We start from the raw sequence: 25389 nt of genomic DNA on the forward strand, positions 1-25389 counted from the left end.
TTACTTTTTTTCTTCAGAGAAATCTTTTAAAAGCATCAATCACATCTTCTTCTTGCAGGAAAATTACATAAGTGGTGTGTAGGCAGAATCATGGCCTCCCAAGATATCAGGTCCTGATCCCTGGAACCTATAAATGTTTCCTTATTTAGAAAAAGAGTTTTCGAAGATGTAATTAAGGATTTTGAGATAGAGAGATTATCCGGTGGGCCCTAAGTGCCATCACATGTATTATACGAGGAGAGCAGAGGGAGATCTGACACAGACACAGAAGAGAAGGCCTTGTGAAGACAGAGTCAGAGACTGGGGCGATACAGCCATAAACCAAGGGATGTGAGCAACTACCAGGAGCTGGACGAGGCAAGGAACAGGTTCTGTTCCAGTGCCTCCAGAGGGAGTACGGCCTTGCCAACACTTTGATTTTGGCTGAGTGATACTGATTGAGACTTATGGCCTGCAGAACTGTAAGTGAATAAATCTCTGTTGCTTTAAGCCACTCAGTTTGCGGTAATTTATTATAGCAGCCACAGGAAACTAATAACTTCCCATTTCAAATAGAATAAAACTTCTTACTGTACTCTTAAATGACTGTGTCTAGTTTTCTGACCTCATCACCTACCATTCTTTTCCCCTTCTTCCTTGAATGCAGAATCTTTGTCAGTCTGGTTTATCGCGATATCCCCTGAACCTAGAACAGTGCTTGGCAAATGCTAGGCACTCAAAAATAGTTTTAAAGTCAGCATTGATTGAACTTAATGTTCTGAGACAGTAAGTGTCTCCCTGGAAGATCGATGACACATTGGCCTGATCCACTGATGGTATTCTTGGATGAGAGTGAAGACAGGATATCAGTGGAGTGATATAATGCTGATTCCTGTTCCTAGAGAGACCTTTTCTGGGGGAGTGGAAGAGAGATACATGATAAGGAAAGGATCAAAGAAGCATAATCAATATGAAATTTGGTAATTTGAGATCAGTAGGTGTGGTCTACCAGTCTTCCGATTCTGAAAAGATGCATTAGCTCTACTTTTATTAATTTTGCATGACTTTTTTTTCATTTATGGAAATATTAGAAAATACCACAAGTTTCTCCCAATGTGATTGAGTATTTTATATCTACTGAATATAGGGAAATTTTCTAAAAAGATCTTATTTTCAGATTTTTATAGAAAGACTTTACTGTGTAAATAAAGATATTTGTGAATAAAAAGCTTAACTTTACTTACTTTTTAAGTCCTATTTCAAGCGGCACAGATGTGTGGATAAACAATAATAATGTGAGGAACACTCAGTGTGGGCCAGGCACAGTGCTCAAAGCTTTAGACCCGTCCTTTTAAACTTCTTATAACAACTCCACAGGATGTATTTATTCTCGTTGTACGGTTGAGAAAATCTAGGCTTAAAAAGTTCAGTGTTTTGACTATGAATATTTTGTTGGGAGGTTTCTAGGAAGCATGAAATTATATAATTTATTCTTACAGTTCACCAAAAAAAGAAATAGTCTTAACTAAAGGAATTAAAGAGCATTAACAGATAATACAAATTGCTTTTTCCTTTGGTTTGCTGCTCAAAAATGAAAGTACATGTCTTTCTCCCTGTAGGTGATGTTTTCTGAGATAAGTTAAAAGTTAAGTTCTGAGAAAAGCAAAAGGATTTTGTGAAAGCAACACTTTTATACATAATAAGCAAGACATGATGTTCCAGACACCCCACAGGTCATAAAAAGCCCAAGGGAGAGTATAGCACTCTATTGACAAACTAAGCATTTAGGGACACTCTGAGATGAAGGAAGGTGAGGAAGAAAGTGAAATAATTCCTGTAATGTAAGTTGATGGAAAACAGTCATCAGGGTCAGAATTGACCTTCCTAGGAGGTTTTATGGGCTAGGAAGCATAAAATTACATAACCATTTTTCTAGTTCACTAAGAAAAAGAAAGAGAGGTAGCGTTAACCAAAGAAATTAGAGAGCATGAACAGATGATACAACGTCCTCTTGTGTTCTGTGGTTTACAGCTCAAAAGTAAAAGTACATTGACCTCAGTGAATTTAGAAAGTAGTCTGTGTTATGTCTTTTCCTTTTTATGTATATCTATTTGTGTTTAAGGACAAAATAGGTTAGCATCATTAATTATTTTACAAAAATAATTAAATTCGATGGAAACATTTACTGAGCATATCATTTTTGTGGGCATATATGAAACGTTATATTAGCCGATATTCCTGATAGACCTCAAAACACTGTCTCTTAGTAAGTTCTCGTGGAGACCAGTGTTCTCACACGCGCTTCATAGTCCTTCAGTCGTGTGTTACTTTTACCTTACTTAGAATAAAAATGACCTGGAACTTCTGAAATTCTTAATAGGAAATCTTTTATTTCTGTGATAATAGAACCACTGTTACTACTTGAATATTGTTTCTGGCTTTAGGCATTTGAGTGATACAAAGGGTCATGTAAATAAAAATATTTACAATCCTGGCAAAATTATAAAACAAAGAAGATATTTACATACTTCACTGTAATAAAGGTGTGTAATGTTTAATTTAAAACTTTATGAATTAGCTAACCTTTTGGCGGTGTGGTGAGCTAAATATCCTAGAAAATTTTCCCAAATCAGAACATATAGAAAGTCTAGATAAAGTACAGTGAGCATTCTGTTAAATGCATAATTAAGCTTGTAAGAGAGGTAAGGAAGATTCAGGGCTCAAAAACAAAGCAGTCAGTTCCATTTCTTGTTAGGATGTAGGAATGTGCAAGAAAACATCACTCCCATTTTAATAACAGTGGGTTATTCACAAAATCCAAGTAAGTATAACTTTAGCCTGTTAGAGGTGGTCACAAGGCAACCAAATAAACAATTCAAAAGAGCAGCAGCCCCTCTGAAGAAAGATGAGACACAGGCACATTGACTTTTGACACAGTAGAGGAAGAAGAAGTGGCCACCACATAAGGTTGTTAGAAAAAAATGAGCTAATATTGTGATGAGTTTTTAAAGGTTGACTGTGAGCTAGCGTATCAATTTAAAATAACCTGGAGTTGCAGACACAAGAGACCTTTGCACTCACTTGCAAGCTCTTTTCCAGAAGCCTCCTTGCCGTGGGGGGCAGGCAGGAGGCTGGAGAGATTGGCTTTTGCTGATGCAGGTGAGGCGATGATTGGCTGCTGCTGGGGGACAGGAATACAACACTGCCCACCTTCTCAGAACAACATGCATGGATGTATAGGGAAATTCAGCAGAAAGATGGAAACTATAAAACAATTGAAAATGCTAGAAACAAAAAGGATGATATCAGAGATAAGCATTCCTTCAACAGGCTTATCAGTAGTTTGGACCCAGCTGGGGAAAGAATCAGTGAACTTGAAGGTAGAAATTATCCAAATTGAAACACAAAGGTAAAAAAGAATGAGAAAAAAATAGAAGAGAGCATCGGATGGCTTTGAGACAGGGTAAAGTGATCTAATATACATGTAATTGGTGTCCCAGAATGAGAAAACAGGGAAAAAGAACTATTTGAAGAAGTAATGGCCAAGACTTTTCTGAAATTAGTGAATGACAACAAACCGAAGATCCAAGAAGCTCAGAGGACTCCAAGCAGAATAAATACACACACCCCCCTAGGCACATCAGGATCAAACTGCTGAAAATAACAAGTAAGAGACAATCGTGGGAGCAGCCAGAGACAAAAGAAACATTACATACAGAGGAACAAAGGCAAGACAAAGCAGACTTCTGGTCAGAAGCTAGACAGACCAGAGACAATAGAATGTCATATTAGAAGTACTGAAAGAAAAAGCAAACACAAGTCAACAAGAAATCTGCACCCAGTGACGATATCTGTCAAGGATGAAGGCAAAATGCTATTTTTTTTTTTAGACAAACAGAAGTTGAAAGGATTCTTTGTACCAGACTTATACTACAAGAAGTGGAAAGGGAAGTTCTTTAGGTAGAAGTAATGTGATACCAGATGGAAATTGGATTTACGTGAAGCAATGAAGAGCGCCAGAAATAATAATTCTAGACAAATTCTTCCAGAAAACAGAGGAGGAAGTAAGAACTTCACAAGTCATTCTATGAGACCAGCATTACCCTAGTACTCAAATGAGACTTAGACATTACAAAAAAACCCTGTAGCTGTTTATCCCTTATGAACTTAGATGCAAACATCTTCTGAAAAGCAGCAAAGCAAATCCAGCAATATATAAAAGGGATAATACTTCATGACCAATTGGGGTTTAGCTCAGGAATTTAGGGTTGGTTCAATATTTTAAAACTAATCAATATGTCATCATATCAACAAACTAAAAAAAAAAATCATCATCTGATTATTTCAGTAGAGGTAGGGAAAGTATTGACAAATCCAACAATCATTCCTGAACACAGCAAACTAGGGATACACAGGAGTTTCCTTGTGAAAAACATACAGGTAAATCATACTTAAAGGTGAAAGACTGAATGCTTTCCTCTAAGATCAGGAACGTACCAAGAGTGTCTACTCTTACCACGTTTGTTCAGCACTGTACTCCTGTTGTAGCCAGTGCAATAAGGCAATGGAAAGAAATGAAAGGCATCCACGTTGCATAGAAAGAAAAACTGTCTCTTTTTGTCACATGACATTATCATCTGTGATGGAATCGACAAAAGAAAAGTACTAGAACTACTACGTGAGTATGGAAAGGTTGCAGGATACAGGGTCAATACACAAATCAATTGTATTTCTACATACTAGCAACAGGCAATTGGAAATTGAACTTTTTCTTAAACTATCTCTGTAGCTTTAAAGTGTGTAATATTTAGGGATCAATCTGATAAACGATATGTAAGACCTGTTTACTGAAAAGTGTAGGACATTGCTGAGAGAAATAATATGAGAACTAAGTGAATGGAAAGATACACCATGTTCATGGATCAGAAGACTCACTATTGTTAAGATGTCAGTTCTCACATATCAATCTATAGATTTAGTGCAAAATAATCAAAATTCCAGCAAGTTAGATTTTTTTCCTCTCTCTCTCTCTTTTTTTTTTGTAGGAAGTGACAAGCTAATTCTTAAATTCATGTGAAAATTCAAATGACCAAGAATAGCCAAAATACCTTTGAGAAAGAGGAACAAAGTTGGAGGACTTTTACTACCTGATTTTGAGACATAATATACAGCTACAGCAATTAAGACTGTGTGATATTGGTATAAAGACAAATCAGTGGGACATATATAGAGAAGAAAATCCCACACATACATTGATTTCAACACAGGTGCAGAGGCAATTCAGTGTAGAGATGATAGTCTTTTCAACAAATGGTGCTGGGTCAGTTGGGAAAAAAGTCTATACCTTGTACCATATACAAAAATAAACTCAAAATAGATCATAAACCTAAAAGTTAAAAACTAAAATTGTAAAAACTTCTGCAAGAAAACGTAAGAGAAAATCTTTGTGACCTAGGGTCAGGCAAAGGTTTATTATGTATGACACTAAAAGCATGATCCATAGGAGAAAAATTTGATAAATGTGACCTCATGAAAATTTAAAATTTTGACTGTTCAGAAGATACTGTTAAGAGAATGAAAAGACAAATTATAGAATGGGAGAAAATATTTATAAATCACATACCTAGTGAATGACGTGTTCAGAATACATAAAGAGCTCTTAAAACTCAGTAATAGAAACACAATCAAATTTTTAAATGGGCAAAAATGTGAACTTCACCAAAGAAGATTTGTGGATGGCCAATAAGCATAAGAAAAGATGTTCAACGTCATTAGTCATTAGATAAATGCAAATAAGTCTGTATACCTCTTGGAGAATAGCTGTACTAAGATTACCTGATCATTATCTCTTCAGACATTTTTCAAATATGCTTCTGCCTAATAATCTGCTCTGCTCTCCTTCTAGGACTCCAATTTCACATATGTTAGACCTTTTCATAGTATCTTCCACCTCTTTTACCTTCTCTTCTGTTCTCTTTGTGATTCATTCTGAGTGTTTTATCCTGACCCGTATTCCATTCACTAATTCATCTGTGTCTAACCTAATTTTGATTTTGATTATATGTTTCTGGTCTAGAATTTCTAGTTAGCGCTTTTAAAAATCTACCACATCCTTTTTTTAAGAAAAAAAAATCTTAGAATTTTCTGTTGTAATTCCAATTGTATCTTTTTATCCTCTTGAATCAGGTATGTATCAGATATCACCAATACTTGGAGCCCCTTTGGGTGCATTTCTATTTTCTGTTGCTTCTACTGGTTCTCGTTCATATTGTCTTCTCTCTTCATGCGCCTGGATATTATTGATTGTGTATTTGATCTTGTATTTGATAAATTATTTGCAGAAGTAGTTTGAGGCCTAGGGTGATGTCCTTCTCTAGAAAGGAATATGTTTTCTTCTGGCAGCCACTTAACTGCCTAGCAATAAAATCTCACTTAATCCAGTTTCAGGTATTGAATGATTGGAAGCTGGGCTGCTCTCCCTGTGAAGGCCAGTCACCTTCGGGATAACCCTTATTCTATCCCAGGGGAGGGCCTCTGCAAGGCTGTCAGAAAAGTCACTTAAGCTCTCAGCCTCTCAGGAGCCTTTTGTAGAACCAGGAAATGGCCCCAGGGGAAAAATAGGCCCTAAATTACATGCTCACCTTTCTGGAATTCCATTGTCTGTTACATCTTGGATGGGTAATTTTTCTAGTAATGGGTAATCTAGAATGGGTAATTTTTTAGTTTTGGAGGGATAACTTTGTTAGTTTCCGTATGCCTTTATGCAGATGATTTTTTTTTGGTGAGGAAGGTTGTCCCTGAGCTAACATCTGTTGCCCATCTTCCTCTTTATGCTTGAGGAAGATTGTCCTTGAGCTAACATCTGTGCCAGTCCTCCTCCATTTTTTTTTTATGTGGGATGCCACCACAGCATGGCTGATGGATGGAGTATGTCCATGCCCAGGATCTGAACCCATGAACCTGGGCCGCTGTAGTGGAGCGTATGGAACTTTAACCACTTGGCCATGGGGGTAGCCCCAGTATGCACATGATTTTTATATTTTGTCCAGGTTTCTAAATTATCCTCATCAGGAGAGCTGATTAGAATTACCTAGTCTGCTATTACTGAAAGAAGCAGCTCTCCTTTTTAAAATTTTCAGTGCTGGCCTGGTGGTGTAGTGGTTAAGTTTGCACACTCCGCTTCGGCAGCCCGGGGTTCATGGGTTCAGATCTTGGGCACAGACCTACACACTGCTCATCAAGCCATGCTGTCGAAGCATCCCACATACAAACTAGAGGAAGATTGCCATGGATGTTAGCTCAGGGACAGTCTTCCTCAAGCAAAAAGACAAAGATTGGCAATAGATGTTAGCTCAAGGCCAATCTTCCTCACCGAAAAACGAACAAAAAAACAACAAAAGTTTTCTCCTTTTTGATTTAATCTTATAATGTTAGCCCCAAATGTTTCTGTTTGTATACCTGCATCTACCCCTCCACCATACCCTGTGATCACCCTCACCCCCACACAGACCAATTGATTGTTTTTTAATGATGTGTTAGGAATAATCTAGAACTTAAAATTAAATATTCTCAAAACATTTGTGATGGATCTCTTTATTTAAACTTTGAGATCTTCAGCACTCTGGTTGGGCTGAAATTATGTTTATAAGAGTGGATCTCCACTTTCAGTCTATGTTTTCTCTGTATGCAGTCTCATCCACATGCAAGCCTTTAAATATCATCTCTATAAAGCCTATCTATTCCATATAAATTCTCCTGTTTGTAGCAGACCTTTTCAGAGTATCAGATCTGTATACACAATTCCCTGTTTATGATCTCTACTTGGATGCCTTAAAGGCATCTCAAAGTTAAAAAGTCCAAAACTGAGCTCCTGGTATTTCCCCTCGACACCTGGGCTTCTTGCAGTGTCCCCTGTGCTCATGGTGACACTGTTATCCGTCTGGTTTACAAGCCAGGACTTTGGGCGTCATCCTTGATACTGTTCTTTTACTACTAATGCATACAATCCTGTTTATTTTATGTCTTGAATGTTTCTGGAATCCATCCACCTCTCTCCAACCACACTACCCCAACCCCAGCCCAAGCCACTATGAGGCTTTGCTCAGGTGTGTGTAATGGCTTCCCAAGAGATCTCGCCTACTACCTCCCTCCCAGTCCACCCCACCTCGCTACTTTCTGATTCACTTTCATCTTTATAGTCAGCATGCTATTTCAAAGCATTTAAGACTGCAGTTTGAGTATTCTCTTGCTTAATGCATCTGAGGCCCCGTATAATTTGGGCTTCGACTGTTTGACCAGCCTCAGCCCCTCCTGTTGCGCTGCAGCTGCCATGCTCCTTCCTGCTTCTCAGTGCTGGGACTGCCTTCTTTCTTACTCTTCTTGCTTTCCTACCTCTCTCTATCCCAGCTTTTGTCTGGTTTCTTCTTTCTCTTCACACAGGCCAGTTGTCACTTCTCAGTGATCCCCTCTCCTCCGAGGAGATCAGGTCACCTGGTGGGTGTTCTTGTGGCAGCGTGTACTTCCCATCCTTAGCTCTTGTGGCGGCTTTAACTGCAGTGTTAACGGGTGCGTTGCTGGTTCTGCTCATTGCTGTCTCCAGCACCTAGCACAGTACCTTGAATGCAACTAAGTGAATATGTGTTGAATGTTTGAATGTGTGTAAGCAACAGGAGTCTCTCAAAGGTAGCGAACTGTGTCTTTGACTTTTCTCCAGTTTCCCAGAACACTTAGTTTGATGTTACTACTTAATAAATAGCTGTGAATGAAATTAAAATTATATTATCAGAATTAGATTTTCATTGGGCTACTTTAGAGAAAATTAGGATAGAAGGGAAAAGGACTGTGACTGACTAGAAAGAAAGCTCTATTTCCACTTGGTTATAGAAATTTGCCATACTTTCCAATGCTGCTTTTTCCCCCCAGAAAACAGTTTATAATTTTTTCAAAAAATATTTAATCAAATGTGGCTACAATAGATCATTGGAAATGGTTACTTACAGCTGTTGTATCTAGTACATAGATATTCCTTTGATAAGCACATCTTTCTTTGCAATGTTTTAAATTGCTTTTTATTTATATTTTAAGCCTAAATCATTCAATTACATGATTCTAATTTATTATATGTGAAAATGACTTGGCAGGGTATTCCAGTCCGAAGTTCAGTTTCAAAACCACAGTCTTGAAATTCATTTCTTTGTTGTGGTGTCCTTGTGATTTGCACAGCAGGACACTTCACTGCACGTTTGCGGTAGTCATAGGATAGTTACTGTTGGTATTTCCTTTGTGGAACAAGATTTTTGGAGTACTTTTATGTGTACCTCCTCATGAACCTTGCTAAAGATTTAAATAAGTGTAAAACATCCCTTTTGTTCCTGTTTACTGTCTCCACTTTATTTTCCCTCTCAGATTTTGATTTTCGGTGCTCTCAAGTAGTCCTCCCCACCTTTTTCTATAGTGTGGAATGTAGCAATCAGTGATAGGGAAGAGAATGAGGTATCATAGTGTGCCGGGGTCCAGCCTTGGCAGAGTCCAGGTTTCTGCGGGAGAGACGGCGTCGGCGAAAGTCTGAGTGCTAGACGTGAGACTCGAAGCAGTTGCAAGCAAGTCCACTTTATTTCGGGGACAGGGTACACTTATATAGAAAAAATCACACGAGGTGGTCTAACTATTGTCGTCATGGGAACAATAGATGAGGGGCAGTGCGTGACTAAAGGTAATAATCAAAGGTGGTTATCTACATACCAGATGTGCAGCATACATATCGATTGTTTAGGAAGAGGTTACATAGTTTCAGGGTCTTCAAAGAAGTTAGGAGGACAGCGAGTATATAATTAACGGAATATAGACCCCCTCATCCTTGGGGGCTGCTGCTTGTTCTTTGAGATATGTTTATTGCTAGTTCTGCCTGTTTTTACAAGGCTTCCAGGACGGAGGGAAGACGTTAATCAGTAATAGGCTTTAGAAAGGAGGACAAAGGATTCTGCTGAAAGAATTATGTTCCCTGGAGACGTGTCCTGCACGATTCTCCTTCCATTGCCAGACCTTGTCACAATACAATGGCAGCTAGATTGGGGGAATGCTTCCCACAATAGTTAGTTGTTAAAGGCGTGTTAGAATTATTCGTATTTAAGTCAGTTTTAAAGTCTTTTGTAAATATTGTAACTTGATAGTGAAAAGAGCTGTCACTGTTGTTGTTGGTTACTAAAACTTCCCACATTTATGACCCTCAAAACCCCAGATATTTTGTATGCCCTAGGTCTTCAATATTTTAATATTTAAATCTCTGTTATTTAATTTCAAAATAATCAGTGATATTATCTCTAAAACTATATGAAGATACTTTGTAATTTTAGGGCTCCCTTACCTTTAACCAGCACCGTGTACGGTAAATGTGTTTACCAGTTTTAGTCAGTAAATGTAGTTTCCAAATGTGTGAATCCAAAATATGTGCTCTTTTGGAATGAGCCAGTGGTTTATTCAATGCTTCTCTATGTTGTGTATTGTAAAGAGAAACATATTCTCGATGTATATGATGTGCATTTATTGGAGACCGAACAGCTTCCCTCTGCAAGGACTGTATTATATTGTTTTAAAAAATGCTTTCTTGCACCACTCATGCTAACTGAAGAGTGAATTTAAATACAAAAGTGTCTAGTATATTTTCCTTCCTTGAATAGGAATCGTTTTTTAAATATTGAAATATACCGTTAACTCATTTATAAAACGTCTCATTTCATTTTGAGGAAATCAAGTTGGAATGCCAGCCATACGGTAGTATGTAAGAGGAACGGTAAATGGCATTAAGGCATGCACTTAAGCAATAGAGGAATTTACTTTTCAGTGTCTTCCAAGGTCCATGAGGATGCACACTTATTTACCCAGAGAGTCTGGATCTCACTCTGTTTGTCCAGAGGTGTGACTCTGTGGAGGAGAGCACTTACTGGTAAGTATCAAACTCTCATTGTAATATGATTCAGAAAAATATGTTTAGCAATCAATTGATTTTTAGCAGTGATAAAATCTCTTAGTCTGTGCTGGTTTCTTAACAGTGGACAGTCCCAGATGTTGAAGTCAGCACAACAAGAGAAAAACCCAAATCCTGATAAGACTTGAGGATTTTTCGAAAATTAAATGCAAAATAGTTGGGGCAAATGTTGCTGCGGGAGTCAAGACTAAGTAATACAGTAAGAAGATATGAAGTTGGAGAGCTTCCCATGTTCTTCTTTTGCATAAAGTTTGCATATGTACAAAACCCAGGACTTTAATGACTTTAAGAGGGGCAGAATTACATCTCTTGGAGCTTAAAACGGCAGAATCACGTGAACCGGACTGCACAGTGTGGCCCTCACAATTTATTCTAATATTTCTTTGCAAAGTGCTTTTTGTTTCTAAATAAAAGCTGTGCTTCTGAAACCTGTAAGTGATGTATACTGGCCACATCAAATCTTTTAAAAGTGTTTTCCAAATCCAAAATTGTTAGTGTGGAACAAATGTTTGTTTTGGACACAGTAAAACAAGGGATATGGGAGGGCTGATTTCAGAGACCACTTGCTGCTTCTGCTTTACACCTTATCATTTCTTCTCTTTTTCTTTCAGCCAAGAACTCTTAGGATACGTAATTGACCGTTTTGAAAAAACTTGTCAAATAATGTGTGTGTGACACAAAAGCTCAAAACAAAACAAAACAAAAAGCAGCCACCTTCAAGTGTGATAGCTTTTCTGGGAATTAACCAAACCACATAAACATTTGCCTCAGAAAAACCACTGCCAGAGCTCCCACACTACCACATGAAGTCTTAGGATTGATTTAAGCTATGCCTTAGTAAATGATGAATGGAAGTACAGAATCTGTGAGAAGAATTCAGTGCTTAGCTTTGGCATCAGGCAGACAAAAGTTAAGTCTTAGCTGCAAATTACTAGCTCGCTGGATTTCAGCAAAATACTTGACGGCTTTGAATCTGTTCTTCAACTATGGAATGACATGTTATCTCCTAGCGTGGTGACTGGCAGTGGTCCCACCCTGCAGAATCAAAGAGTCTGGGCACATGGTTTGAACATGGTTCCAGAGATGCTGGAGTAGAAGATGGCAGGAACATCTCCTTACTGACGTGATAGAAAGAGAACTGAAGATGCATTTCTCTGTGATCCATTTTTGCTTTTCCTTGTGTCTAATTCTGCCAATCCCTAATCTTTAGGACTCACCTCAAAATCTCTTGAAGCCACCTTTTAGGAGATGTGGAAAATGTGTGTGAAGGGAGAGAGCATCAAGAGCAGAAAGTTTAGGTCGAAGGGTAAGAGCTATTCAGTCATCCAGCAATTACTTGTTGAATGCCTGCTGTATGCTAGGAGTTGGGGATACGGTTGTGAACAAAACAGACAAAACTTCTTGCACTCATGAAGCTTATATTGTGGATGTAGAAGACAGACCGTAAACAAGTGAATGTGTTGGATGTTGGATGATGGAGATAATAAACTTGTAAAGGGGATGGTGAGAGCTGGGGCAAGGGAGTGGCTTTCAGTTAAAATAGAGTCACCAGGGAGGGGCTCGTTGGAAAGGCCATACTTGAATAGAAGCTTGAAAAAGATCAGGGAGCCAACTGCGTGGAAATCTGGGAAAACGGGCAATTTGGAACAGATTCTGAAAGTCATTGAAAGGACTTTGACGTTTCCTTTGAGTGGGATGGGAAGCCATTGGAAAGTTTTGAGCAGGAAAGTGACATGATCTGACTTATTCTTTACAAGACTCTCTCTGGCTGCTGTATCGAGAATAGATAGAGGGGCAGTGATGGGATCAGGGACTAGTTAACAGGTTGTTGGAATAATTGAGGCTGGAAATGATGGTGGCTTGGATCAGGGTAGTAGTGGCAGAGGTGATAAGTGATCAGATTCTGGATCAGGCTTGGTGGGTCATTTGATTGTGGCAAGTGAGGGACTGAGAGCTGAGTTAAGGATGACCCCAAAGTTTTTGGGCTGACAACTGGAAGGGCACAGTTGGCATTCACTGTTTACAGAGATGAAGATTGGAGGAGGAGCAGTTCTGGAGAGACATCAGTTCAAGTGTGGACAAGATGAGATTCCTAGTAGATAGCCCAGTATAGAGAGGAGACAGCTGGATGTACAATGTTGTTATTTAATGCTCAGTTAGTACAAGTTGGTAAATCGTAAAAGTTCTGTTTAAATGATTTAAATCTCTAAGAAGACAGTACTATAATTCACATCTTACATATTAGGAGATAATGCAGAAAAATTAATTTTCTTAAGATCACAGATAGGAAACTTCGTTATATGGCTGCAAGTTCCACATTGTTCTATTAACTTTGCTATATTAGTTATAAAATAGGCATTCAAGGGAAATTCTCATAATTGCCATAATTGATTAAACAAACTAATCCTTTGGCTACCTGTACATTACACACACACACTCTCTCTCTTCTAGAGAAGTATAGGATACATCTTTGATGAGATTTATAAGATTTAAAAAAATTTTTTTATGTGTTGAAAACTAATATTCTCATATAGGCTTTAATTTTGAATACACATTTAAAAAATTTTTTAAATAGTGAATGGAGATGGCTATAAATATAATTAATTTTTAATAACATTCTTATATTTAAAAAATTCCTTCTTTTAAAGACAATTTACTTCATGGTAATTTACTTTATGGTACTTTATGTTCTTTGTTGTTTAAAGGGGAAAATATGTTTGTACAATCTTAAATGTATTCCTTTCTTATAGTAGAATGTTTATTTTTTGAAGCAGAAATACAGGTAGTGAAAACACATGTGATTGAGCTTTGACATTATTATTCGAGGTAGGATGGAAACTGTACAATGCAAATAGAACAGAAATTGAAATCTGTCAGAAATGCCTATCCTGTTATTTAAAGATATATGTACTTCTATAATTTTCATTCAATAAAGCAATGGAATGTTATTTTATAAATTTCTAAGACATTTAAACTTGCTGTGGTCTGATGAGTTAAACGATCAGGAGCAGATTAATATAGTTTTCTTAAAGTAATGAGAGGAAGTACATATCCTTAAAGGTCATATATAGTTATTTTGTGAAATACGACTGTTTGGGTTCTATGACTTGGACTTTTAAAAATTATGATTTCTGATCACGCGTCTATGTAATAGCAAACTCTTTCTGATTATACAGGAAGTCCTACATGTTGCGGGAGTGGAGATGCAGCTAACGGCTGCGGCATCGTTTTTGACCGTTCTACAGGAAGAATCAGTGTCAATTCATACGTATGCCCACTCTTTCCTCCAAGTCATTCTGTTACATCTGGAGCACAGGGACACAGGTCAGGGGCCTCACGTGCTTAATTATGTATTTATTGATTGTTTCCTGTATGTGGCCATGATGTCCTTTGACTTGTTAGCCTGATGAGGATAACTGAATGAAGCCACGCTGCCCAGGAGTTGATCATTAGTATGACTAAAAGTAGCCGTGGCTGTTTCCTTATGAAACCTGCAAAATTTAGTATGCTTGAAAGCTGAAGACCTATTAGTTCATCTTATGATTTATACTTTTTTTCTTAGATTTTTAAAAATGTTACAACATTTATGTTAATAATATTATCGTACAGCAAAAAACACATACTTTGGGTTAAAGATATCTCCCCAATATTATTGTTTGTTTATCTTTTGAGGAAGATTAGCTCTGAGCTAACATCCACCACCAATCCTCCTCTTTTTTGCTGAGGAAGATTGGCCCTGAACTAACATCCGTGCCCATCTTCCTCTGCTTTGTATGTGGGACGCCTACCATAGCATGGCTTGATAAGTGGTGCATAGGTCCGTGCTCGGGATCTGAACCGGTGAACCCTGGGCCGCTGAAGCAGTGTGCGAACTTAACTGCTATACCACTGGGCCAGCACCCCTCCAGTATTATTTTTAAAGACAGGTTTTCTAGATGTTGACTAAAATAAAAAATAGAGAAACTTATAGTAGTATTAAAAATAATTATTCCCGTTTTATCATTAAATACTATAGTGACTATTAATGGCTGAATTGAACCTAAATTTGTGAGTGAGATTTAATTTGGCATGTTTTATCTGTGTCAATCAGGTGTCAGCAACGCATGGTTGGAGACTCTTCTGTCTGTGATAGAAGTATTGCCCAAAGAAACCCTAAGACATGAGGTAATACTTTTCTTTTTTGTAGATAGTAATAAGTGAGTCACTCTAAGGTCTTCTTGATTTTATTTTTGGTAAAAATGGTATTTTTAAAAACAGTAGAGTTATTTCCCCACTCTGAAAGCAACACATGTTCATTATAGAAAATTTAAGTAATACAGAAAGTAAGAAGAAAACCATGGTTCTGTACTTCACCACTTTTAATGTTCTGATATATTTTCAGTTCAGATTTTTCCGTGTATATGGCTACTGTTTGCCATATTAGTGATTGTACTGAATTTATAGACGGTTGTCTTTCACTTATTATTTTCCTATGTGTTTTAAACTTATTTGGTCGTAGCTACAAAATATTTTACCTACTTATTAAACATTGAAGCCTGTTTTCAGTATTTTACTATCAAGGCATTAATGAACATCTCTGTAGAGCTTTTTCTGTTTTTCAGATAATTTCCTTAACTGTAGCTTCCAAAAAAGTGGAATTACTGGGTCAGAGGACATTAATGTTCCTAAGGCTCTTGACTAGCAATAAATGAAAATGCCTGTTTGCCTGGACTTTCATCAGCAATAACATTCCGATTTAATTTGGTGGGCCAAAAGTGGAATTACGTTTTAATTGGGATTTTTTTGATTATTATGCTGTTGAATATTTTTTCATATATTTATATCAGTTCCATTTCTCTTTTTGGAATTGTCTGATCATATCGTTTGATCATTATTTATATGTGCTATTTATCTATCAAGGTTGTTAATCCTTTGTTGTTATGTTGCAAGTATTTTTCCCAATTTATTGTTTGCTTTTTAATTTTAATTTGTATTTTCCAAATACCCTTCTCTAAAAGTTTTGGTAAATTAAGATGAGAGAATAGGAAAATTAGAAAAGAATTTCATTCTCTAGTGAAATGGTTTTTCATTCTTTGAACATTATCCCTGTATATATTTATTTTCAAATATGTTATGGGTGAAAAAAACAGTTGTCTGTGAATGCAATGTCCTCTATGGATGTCATGAAAAGTCTTTGTCCTTTCTTTGTCCTCATACAGTTTATGATCCTGTATCAAAGCCTAAATACTTGCTTGAAAATGGGAAGATTTACCCAGTTATAAGGATGTTTGTATACTTGATGCCCAACATCTAGATGATTATACATATTTAAATGTTGAATGTAATGTTGACATGTGTCATTTATATTTTTTGAAGAGTGATATGTAGTAGAATGCAGTTTTTACTCTAGAATGCCATGTATTATTTAACATGTAATTTTTAAGATTTTAAATAGCTTTTTATTTTACATCAGATCTCTGACTTTTAAGTTATATTTATCATTATGCATTCAGTAATTCTGGCTACTTTGTTGAGAAAAAACACCAGTTGACTCCTTTATTAGAGTCGTGGAATTGAGAACTTGCAGGGATCTTACTGCCGCATACCCTACCTTCCACTTTAAGTAGATGATAAACCTCGGGATGAGAAATAGCAAGATTACTTGGGCAAATTAAAGCGCTGGGACCAGAATCAGAATCTGATCTTCATAGTTCTTTAGTCTATCATGCTGTTGAGGTTTTGAGTGTCCAGCATATACAGAATTCAGTATCAGACTTGGGCTGTTGTATTCAAATGACAGAATTACTTAATAGACTCTATTTGAAGCTATAATGTTTTGCATCCCCTTAGGATAAATAAAAAAAATTAATCTATATGGAATAAAAATAAATTTCAGGGTATCAGGTACTTAATTTGCTTTTTTCTTTTGAAAATGTGTATTTCACACTTATACTTTATGTGCATACCGATCATTGCAGAATTCACCATAAGCTTTAATTGAATTTTTTGTGACTGTTTTTAATTACTTAATTTATCATCATCTGTACCTTAATAACCCAGAAGACAAACAGGGTGATCCAGGTTATAAGCAACTATGCACCGCAAATTAGAATTCAGGTTCTTTAAAAACATTTAGTACATTAAAATATTCTTTAAAGAAAATATCTGACATGAGTGGCAAGAATATGTAAAGTTTTGTTAATTTGTTATCTAAACCTTTTCTCTTTAGATTTTGAATCCACTTGTTTCCAAGGCACAGCTTTCCCAAACAGTCCAGTCTCGTTTAGTTAGTTGTAAAATTTTGGGAAAATTGACCAACAAGTTTGATGCCCATACGTGAGTATTTATGTATAATTTTTGTCTACTTTTTTCAATTAAATTGATTTAAAATATATAATGACTGTACGATTAACAATTAGGTTTGTTTATTCCATACTGCATGCAAGTTTAGCTGTTTTAACTTTACAGAATATAGAATTCTAAGAAGTCTACGTATTCACAGTTGTTTCTTTTTGAGCTCATGGCTTTTCAAAATCAGTAAGGTTAGCTTTTTCCTATTTTCCATCTTCGTCATCTCTGTGACGTACAAGTAGCTGATGATAACATCCAAATGTAATAACGTGTAAAAATACAGTGTAGACTCTAAAGCTTTGTATTAAAGTATATGTTATTATTAAGCTAAGCTAAGATTTTGATGGTAATTGAAAATATTAATTATTCTAAAACACTCATCCATTTGCATGTTTCTTTCCTCCCCTTCTAAGCATTAAGAGAGAAATACTTCCCCTGGTAAAATCCCTCTGTCAAGATGTAGAATATGAAGTTCGATCTTGTATGTGTCGACAGTTAGAGAATATAGCTCAGGGCATTGGGTAAGTGTACTTTCAGTTCCTTATGTCACATTCTTATTTCTGTATTGTCAGACATGCGTGTCCTCTTCCATGAAAGCATGCTACCGAAGGGCTAAATTTTATGTCATGTTTAAAAATGATCGTAACAGCAAGTGCCTCCTGATGTATCTGGATTAAAAGAGATAAAAGTGAAGATGCTTAGCATAGTGGTAGGCATTCAATTAATGTTAATTTCTTTCCTTGTCACCTTAAGTTACTTAGTTATCATCCCAAATGCCTAGATCCAGGCAGGGAAAATGTCCCAATACAGTAGTCCCCGCTTATCCATGGTTTCACTTTATGTGGTTTCAGTTACCTGCAGTCAACTGTGGTCCAAAAATATTAAATGGAAAATTCCAGAAATAAACAATTCGTAAGTTTTAAATTCCTGCCGTTCTGAGTAAATGGTGAAATCTCGTGCCGTCCTGCTCTATTCTGCCCAGGGTGTAATCATCACTTTGTCCAGTGTATCCACACTGTGTATACCACCTGCTTGTTAGTCACTTAGTAGCTGTTTGGGTTATCAGATCGACTGTTTCGGTATCACAATGCTTGAGTTCAAGTAACTCTTATTTTACTTTTTTTTTTAAGATTTTATTTTTTATTTTTCTCCCCAAAGCCCCCTGGTACATAGTTGTATATTTTAGTTGTGGGTCCTTCTAGTTGTGGCATGTGGGACGCCACCTCAACGTGGCCTGACAAGCGGTGCCATGTCCACGCCCAGGATCCGAACTGGCGAAACCTTGGGCTGCCGAGGTGGAGGGTGCTAACTTCACCACCTGGCCACCGGGCCAGCCCCAACCCTTATTTTACTTAATAACGGCCCTAATGCCAACTTTATTATTAGTTTTTGTTGTTAATTTCTTACTGTGCCTAATTTATAAATTAGATATGTATGTATAACAAAAAACAGTACATAAAGGGTTTGGAACTATCTGCTGTTTCAGGCATCCACTGGGGGTCTTGGAGCGTATCCTCCACAGATAAGGGGAGACTGCTGCATCAATCATACTTGGGCTTTAGCTGAAGCATTTCTTTTGGCCGGCAGTTGTATTATTGGGTCATTTCAGATAGAGTTACTAACTGGAAGTCTTGTCTTTGTTTCCTTTGCAACTCCGTGATTCCACTATCTACTTTGTTGCTCTCCTTGCCCTTTGGGTACTGAAGCTCAGAAAGGACAGGCATAGGGCAGGCAGTCTCTTCCCTTCACATATAAGAACTGATCTCATGTTAAGGTCTAAGTATGATATTAAAGGGAGTTTTATCTAAAAACCATCTTGGGAAATAAGATTTTTTTTTTTTTTAAGGATCCTAAATTGGTACAAAAAACATTCGAACCTCTCATTTTTAGTAGAAGTTGCACTTATTTCACCTGGTTCTTTGTTTTACAAGCAAGGATAATCAGGTTGTTGCCATTTTTACAATTGCTAATTTTTTAAAAAGTCTGGGCCAATATTTAAGGCTTCAGGAAGGGTTTAGAATGTCACACAGATTCAAGGTAGCATTGTGTCCTCTGTCCTGTGTCCACCCTTGCTGAGTAAGAGCTAAGTGTTATGTTGGAAGCTTAACTTCATCAGAGTAATCAATTCCCTAATTTTGATCTCAGAGCCAACTTCTTTCTGATAGGTCTTCTTAGGCTAGGCTGACTCTGCATCATTGTGGATTGTGGATAGTTAATTCAGTCTTGCCCAGATCTGGGCTCCTTAACTAAGATCAGAACTAAGATTCATATTCTTTACTCTCCCTTTGATAAATATATAAAACCAAGGGGAGGTGCATACTTTTTTCTTTCAGCGTTGGAAAGTAGGAAGATTGTTAAGATCTGATAGCCATCAAGAGGAATTTCCCGCAGTGGAGGCTTAGATGAAGCCCTGAGTTAGGTGAAGGGAATTGGGAAGCGATAACTTCAGAGACTCCTGCTGATGTGATAGAGAGCAACCACCCACTCCTGCACTGGGAGTCAAGTTTAAGGCATTTGGGAGCGACAAGTGCTGGGAAGAGATCCAAGAACAGTACCGACATGGGTTTGTAATTTTGTATTTGCTGGCAGGGGAAGAATTACTGACCACCTTGGTTTAACCAGAAATGAGCACTATTATTCATTAGTAAGGTGATTAATAAAATGATCAGGAAGCAAAATTAAGAGATTCTTCTCAAGCTGGCATATCCATATGAAAGAAGAGCTGCAAAACACTGGAAAGCTAACTAGGGATTGTGCACCAGCTTGGGATCAAAGAGGACAATTCTTAGAATAATCAGATTAATAGTGAATAGTGTTATGACGAGGTCATACACATTCATTATAGGAAAAAATTGTGCTGAATAGACCCCTCCTTGTACAGGGATGACTAAAGAGAAAAGCAAACATGGGATCTACGAAAAGATCCTTCAGTGTTAGAGGGAAAGAGCATACAGCACTCAGATTGGAAAGGGAGAACATACTTTTGAAAAAGTTGATCAAACTTCTAATGCTGGTAATGTGGAAAACAAGATAACCTGAAAATCCCACCATTACAATATCTGACAAAATTTGATGTCTGTTCATGATAAGAACTCTCAGGAAGCTAGGGGTGAAGGGAACTTCCTTAATCTGGTACAGGGCATGTATGGAAAACCTACAGCGAATGTCGTACTTAATGGTGGATATCGAGTGCTTTCCCCTGAGGTAAGAACTGGGCAAGGATAGTGTCCATCACTTCTTTTCAGCGCTGTACTGGAGGTTCTAGCTATGGAAATAAGGCAAGAAAACAAAACCAAAAAAGTCTAAAGATCTGAAAGGAAGAAGTGAAATGATTTTTATTTGTAGATGACATCACTGTTTACAAAGAAAATCCTCAGTAATTTAGAAAATAACTATTAAAACTTATGCATTTAAGGACATTGCAGGATACAAGGTTAATATACAAAAATCCGTTGTGTTTTTATATACTAGCAGAAGATATTTAGGAAATGAAAATTTAAAAATTCCATTTATAATAAATTTAACAAAAGATGTGCAAGACTTCTACACTGAAAAACTACAGAACAGTGTTGAGAGAAATTTAAAAAAAACAGATAAATACTATATTCATGGATGAGAAGACAATGCCATTAATGTTGTTAAAATCTCATTTCTCCACAAATTGATCTAGCAGTTCAATTCAATCTCCACCAAAATGGGGCTGTTTTGTAGAAAAACTGATTCTAAAATTTGTGTGGAAATACAGATGACTTAGAATAGCCAAACAATCCAAAAAAAATTACAAAGACCTTATATTACCTGTTTTCAAGACTTAACAGTAAAGTTACAGTAATCAGGTACGCGTAATGTTGGTGAAAAGATAGATGTATAGATCCGTGGAACAGAAAGAGAGAGTCCAGAAACAGACCCAGACATATGTGGCCAGTTGATTTTCAGCAGAGTGCCAGAGTGATTCAATGAGGAAAGGAAAAGTCTTCCCAAAACATGGTTCTGGGATACCTGGATGTTCATAAGAGAAAAAATGAACATTGATGGACTCTCACCTCACACCATAGAAAGATTAAGTTGAAATCTGTCAGAGACCTCAATGTAAAAGCTGAAACTATAAAGCTCCTTGAAGAAAATATAGAAGAAAATCTTGCAACTTTGGGGTAGGAAAGGATTATTTAGATAAAAATCATGAACCATGAAAGAAAATTGTGATAATTGGACTTCATCAAAAAAACCTTTTGCTCTTCAAAACAAAAAGTCAACAGAACAACATATGTTAACAAAGCAGAAAGTTTTCCATTCCCAGAATGGAAAACTATTCACAATACATATATCAAGCTAGTATCCAGAATATATAAAGATCTGTTACAACTCAATAATGCAGAACTTTTATAAACAATCCAGATAAGAAAAGAGCAGTACATTTGAACCGACACGTATTGAAAAACAATAGTGAAATACTACTTCTGCCTTGAAATTGTAAAAGTTAATGATAAATCTGCGTTGTTGGGCCAGAGTGAATTCTCTCGTCTGTTACTCCACCTCCCCTTTCTGTTTCCTGTATTTGATGAATGTTTGTGAACTACTGATAATGCCAGCATATCTGTATCTGTATGATCTAGATTAATTTCTTACAATTTTTGACCCTCCAGTTGCTCATGTCCTTGTTTTAGACCTGTACTGTCCAGTATGGTAGGCACTAGCCATGTGTGGCTTTTTAAATTACAATTAAGTAAAATGAAATAAAATTAAAACTTCAGTTCCTCAGTTGTACTGACCTCATTTTAAATGCTCGTTAGATACATGTGGCTACCTTATTAGACAGTACAGATTATAAATATTTCCATCATAGCAGATGGGTGCTTGACAGCATTGTCTTAGAGTCTTTGCACTCTGTCCTGAACTTTTTAGATTTTCTTCAGCTCTTATTGACTTTCTTGAACTCTATCAAATTATAATTCATGCCATTTTCCATCTTGTACCTAAGAAAGCTGGCCATATCATAAGCCTCCCCTTTATGAGAGTGTGTGTCATTGTGATGACATCTTATCGTGGTGAATAAGCAAAAACAAAGTATTGAATAATGCATTTGTGATTCTATTATAAATATTCTATATCCTCTAAAAGCATTTATATTGTGTTTTGTTCTTTTAGAGGGAGCATCTAGTGTCATATATCATTCTTCTATATATAAGTTAGTAATGTCATGTTTTAGGTAAATGAAAAAATAATTTGTCCCCCAAAATCTAGGTAAAAAGATTTTGTTTGAGTTTCTGTAAGTACTACTAATAAGTTTTTCTAATTTGTTTAGATCATTTGTTGAAGTTGCTTAAAATGGAAAGCTATATTATAATTAATGAAGTTTAATATGAACCAGTCATTAAGATTTCTATAGGTGATAATATTGTGCTGGGGAACTTGAATTGATTTAAGTAATTATGCAATGACTATTAATGTTTCTTACATTTATATCTTGCTTTCCCAATCAGACTACCAGCTTCTGGAGAGCAGGAGCCATATCTTTATGATTTTTCCTGTTTTATACAGCAACTAGCTCAGTGACTTGCTCTTAGTAAGGTCTTGCTACGAATGTATTGATTTGATTTATTTTCTTCTATTGCTTATTGTGCAGGACAGAACTTACAAAAAGTGTGGTGCTCCCTGAATTAATAGAACTCTCTAGGGATGAGGGCAGCAGTGTGCGGCTTGCAGCTTTTGAAACTTTGGTTAATCTGCTTGACATATTTGATACAGGTAAGTCTTCTTGTGGACACATTTTTGCTCTGAAAGCAAGGTTTTCCCATATAATTTCTATCACTAATAAGGAGTAAAGGTAGATGCAGAACAGGAGCCGGCCCGGTGGCACAGCGGCTAAGTGCACATGTTCTGCTTCCGTGGCCCAGGGTTTGCTGGTTCGGATCCTGGGTGCGGACGTGGCACTGCTTGGCAAGCCATGCTGTGGTAGGCGTCCCACATATAAAGTAGAGGAAGATGGCCACGGATGTTAGCTCAGGGCCAGTCTTCCTCAGCAAAAAGAGGAGGATTGGCAGCAGTGAGCTCAGGGCTAATCTTCCTCAAAAAACAACAACAACAAAAAAACGTAGATGGACAACAGAATTTCTTATGTTAAGTTTTATGATGAATGTCGAGCCTCCCTTCTGCTCTTTCTTTTTCTGGTCTTTTCTCTTTTGGTGCCTTCTCTGCTGCCACTTCTACGCTCATGTCCCCAGTGTTGCTATGTATTCCACACCTTTCCCTTTTCTCTCGTCGACATTTAACTGACTTGTGGGTAGGCCTAAGGATTTGACTGGGTAATTAGCCTTTAACTTACTCAACTAATTGACCCTAAGACAGATCTTGACTGAAACAAAGTCGAAATTAACTTCCTCTCCCTAATATTTTAATGCTGGAAATCCCATGGCCATGGGAGGAGAAATTGGGATGGGGTATTTGAGTGGGAATGGATAAGGAGGCATCTCTTAGTGTTGCGCAAATCAAATCACGAAGACAACTTGCTGCCTTCCCGAGCGTGTGACTACATTCTTGACCTCTGCTGGACGTCAGATTGTCAGTAAACATTTACTATTTTGATAGGATGAAATTTGGAGGGTAAATGTCAGGTACTCAGGTGCGAAACTCTATTGTGTACTTACAGGATTACGTTTACTTGGATTAACATTTTAGCTGAACTAGGAGAGCCTCTTAAAGATGATTGTGCTGTGGGCAGTAGTTATGGATGGATGTTATGGAGCAGTCATTTAGGCTATCAGATGAGCCAGAGGAGGAGAAGCTGTGATACGTGAGGAAGGAATGAATGAATGACTCTCCTCGTCCAAATAATGGGGCATCCCCAGGCGTCCAAACTAGGAACCTTGTCGTCATCTCTGATCTCTTCCCCTTCACTGCCCCACAGTTGGGGATCACAGATCGGGGCCTAACCTGTGTCTGTGGCTATATTTCCTTCCATTCTTTCCCACTCCTCTGGTGTCTGGTGCTCCAGCCGCACCTGACATTACTTATCGTACCAAATTCTTTCATACCTCTAGCCCTTCCACATTCTGTTTTCTCTCCCTATTTTTTCCCCCTTCCTTCTGTTTTTATGCTAGCCAGCTTCCCCTTCAGTGCCCAGTTCAAGTACGGTTTCCTCCACGACATCTTTCCAAATCCCTTATACCAGGGTTGGCAAACTATGGCCTATGGGCCAAGTCCCACTGCCACGTGTTTTTGTAAATAAAGCTTACTGGGACGTAGCCCTGCCCACTTGTTTACGTGTTGTCTCTAGCTGTTTTTGGACTACAGTGACAGAGTAGTTGCGACAGATAAACTGCAAAGCCTGGAACATTTACAAAAATAGTTTGCAGACCCTTGTCTTATACCAACTCTTAAAATAGTGGTCACGTTGTCTTATGGTATTTATTGTGGCTGGCTTCTTTGCTGGTCTGAGTTTCTCAAGTTCAGAGACCATTTCTCATTTGTCTTTCTGCTTCTACTTAATATAATGCTTGTTCTGTAAGAAGTTCAATAAATGTCGAGTGAACATCTAGTTAAAACAGCAGATGTGGTACTGAAATGTGATGATAACAGCAGCAATAACAATATACTAATAAGCCTGTTTGTTACAGCACTTTACTTAGTATTGTCAGACCCCAAATAAAGCACTGATTCATTTCTGAAAGTTTAAGAGAAATATGGGAAATTTAGAGAGTATTTACAATCAAGAATTAAATATTGCTAATACATCAGCCTAAGCAGACATACTCAAAAAATCAATCAACTTTTAAAGACAAATTTTTAAAGGAAGTTTATTTTTAAGAAATAAAAGTGAGGAATTTCCATATACAGAACATACTGTAAGCTAACAATTTCTATCAACAGTGAAATGATAAAATGGGCTTAAGCTGTAGCACGGTGTGAGATGCATGCAGAAGAGAATAAGAAAGATTTCCTGCTTCTGCTACTCATCTATTTATGTTAGTGGTATTAGGATTCTTTTGGTTGTTCAGTCTCAAAACCTCAGTCATCTTAGCTTTTTAACTTGCAGCCACTCTTAGCATTCTATTCCCCATGATATAAAGCCTAAACCCCTCAGCCTGGCTTTAAAGTTT

At 37.2% G+C, this 25389-nt stretch overlaps 1 protein-coding gene across 3 annotated transcripts in view; it reads left to right on the forward strand.

Moving 5' to 3' along the window:
- The window catches only part of PPP4R4 (protein phosphatase 4 regulatory subunit 4), a 101603-nt gene that overhangs the window by 40222 nt on the left and 35992 nt on the right, over nt 1-25389 (forward strand). The window contains exons 1-6 of one of the 3 annotated variants that reach the window (XM_046647656.1): nt 10840-10921; nt 14140-14287; nt 15054-15127; nt 17172-17278; nt 17707-17814; nt 22917-23038. In XM_046647656.1, the coding sequence (XP_046503612.1) occupies nt 14167-14287; nt 15054-15127; nt 17172-17278; nt 17707-17814; nt 22917-23038 (532 nt within the window). In that variant the 5' untranslated portion in view covers nt 10840-10921; nt 14140-14166. Of the gene's footprint in view, nt 1-10839; nt 10922-11099; nt 12270-14139; nt 14288-15053; nt 15128-17171; nt 17279-17706; nt 17815-22916; nt 23039-25389 lie in introns of those variants that run through there. The other 2 variants (XM_046647655.1, XM_046647654.1) reach the window with 2 other exon arrangements.

The sequence above is a fragment of the Equus quagga genome, chromosome 20 (assembly GCF_021613505.1).
Source record: "Equus quagga isolate Etosha38 chromosome 20, UCLA_HA_Equagga_1.0, whole genome shotgun sequence".
In the NCBI taxonomy this organism is placed as follows: Eukaryota; Metazoa; Chordata; class Mammalia; order Perissodactyla; family Equidae; genus Equus; species Equus quagga.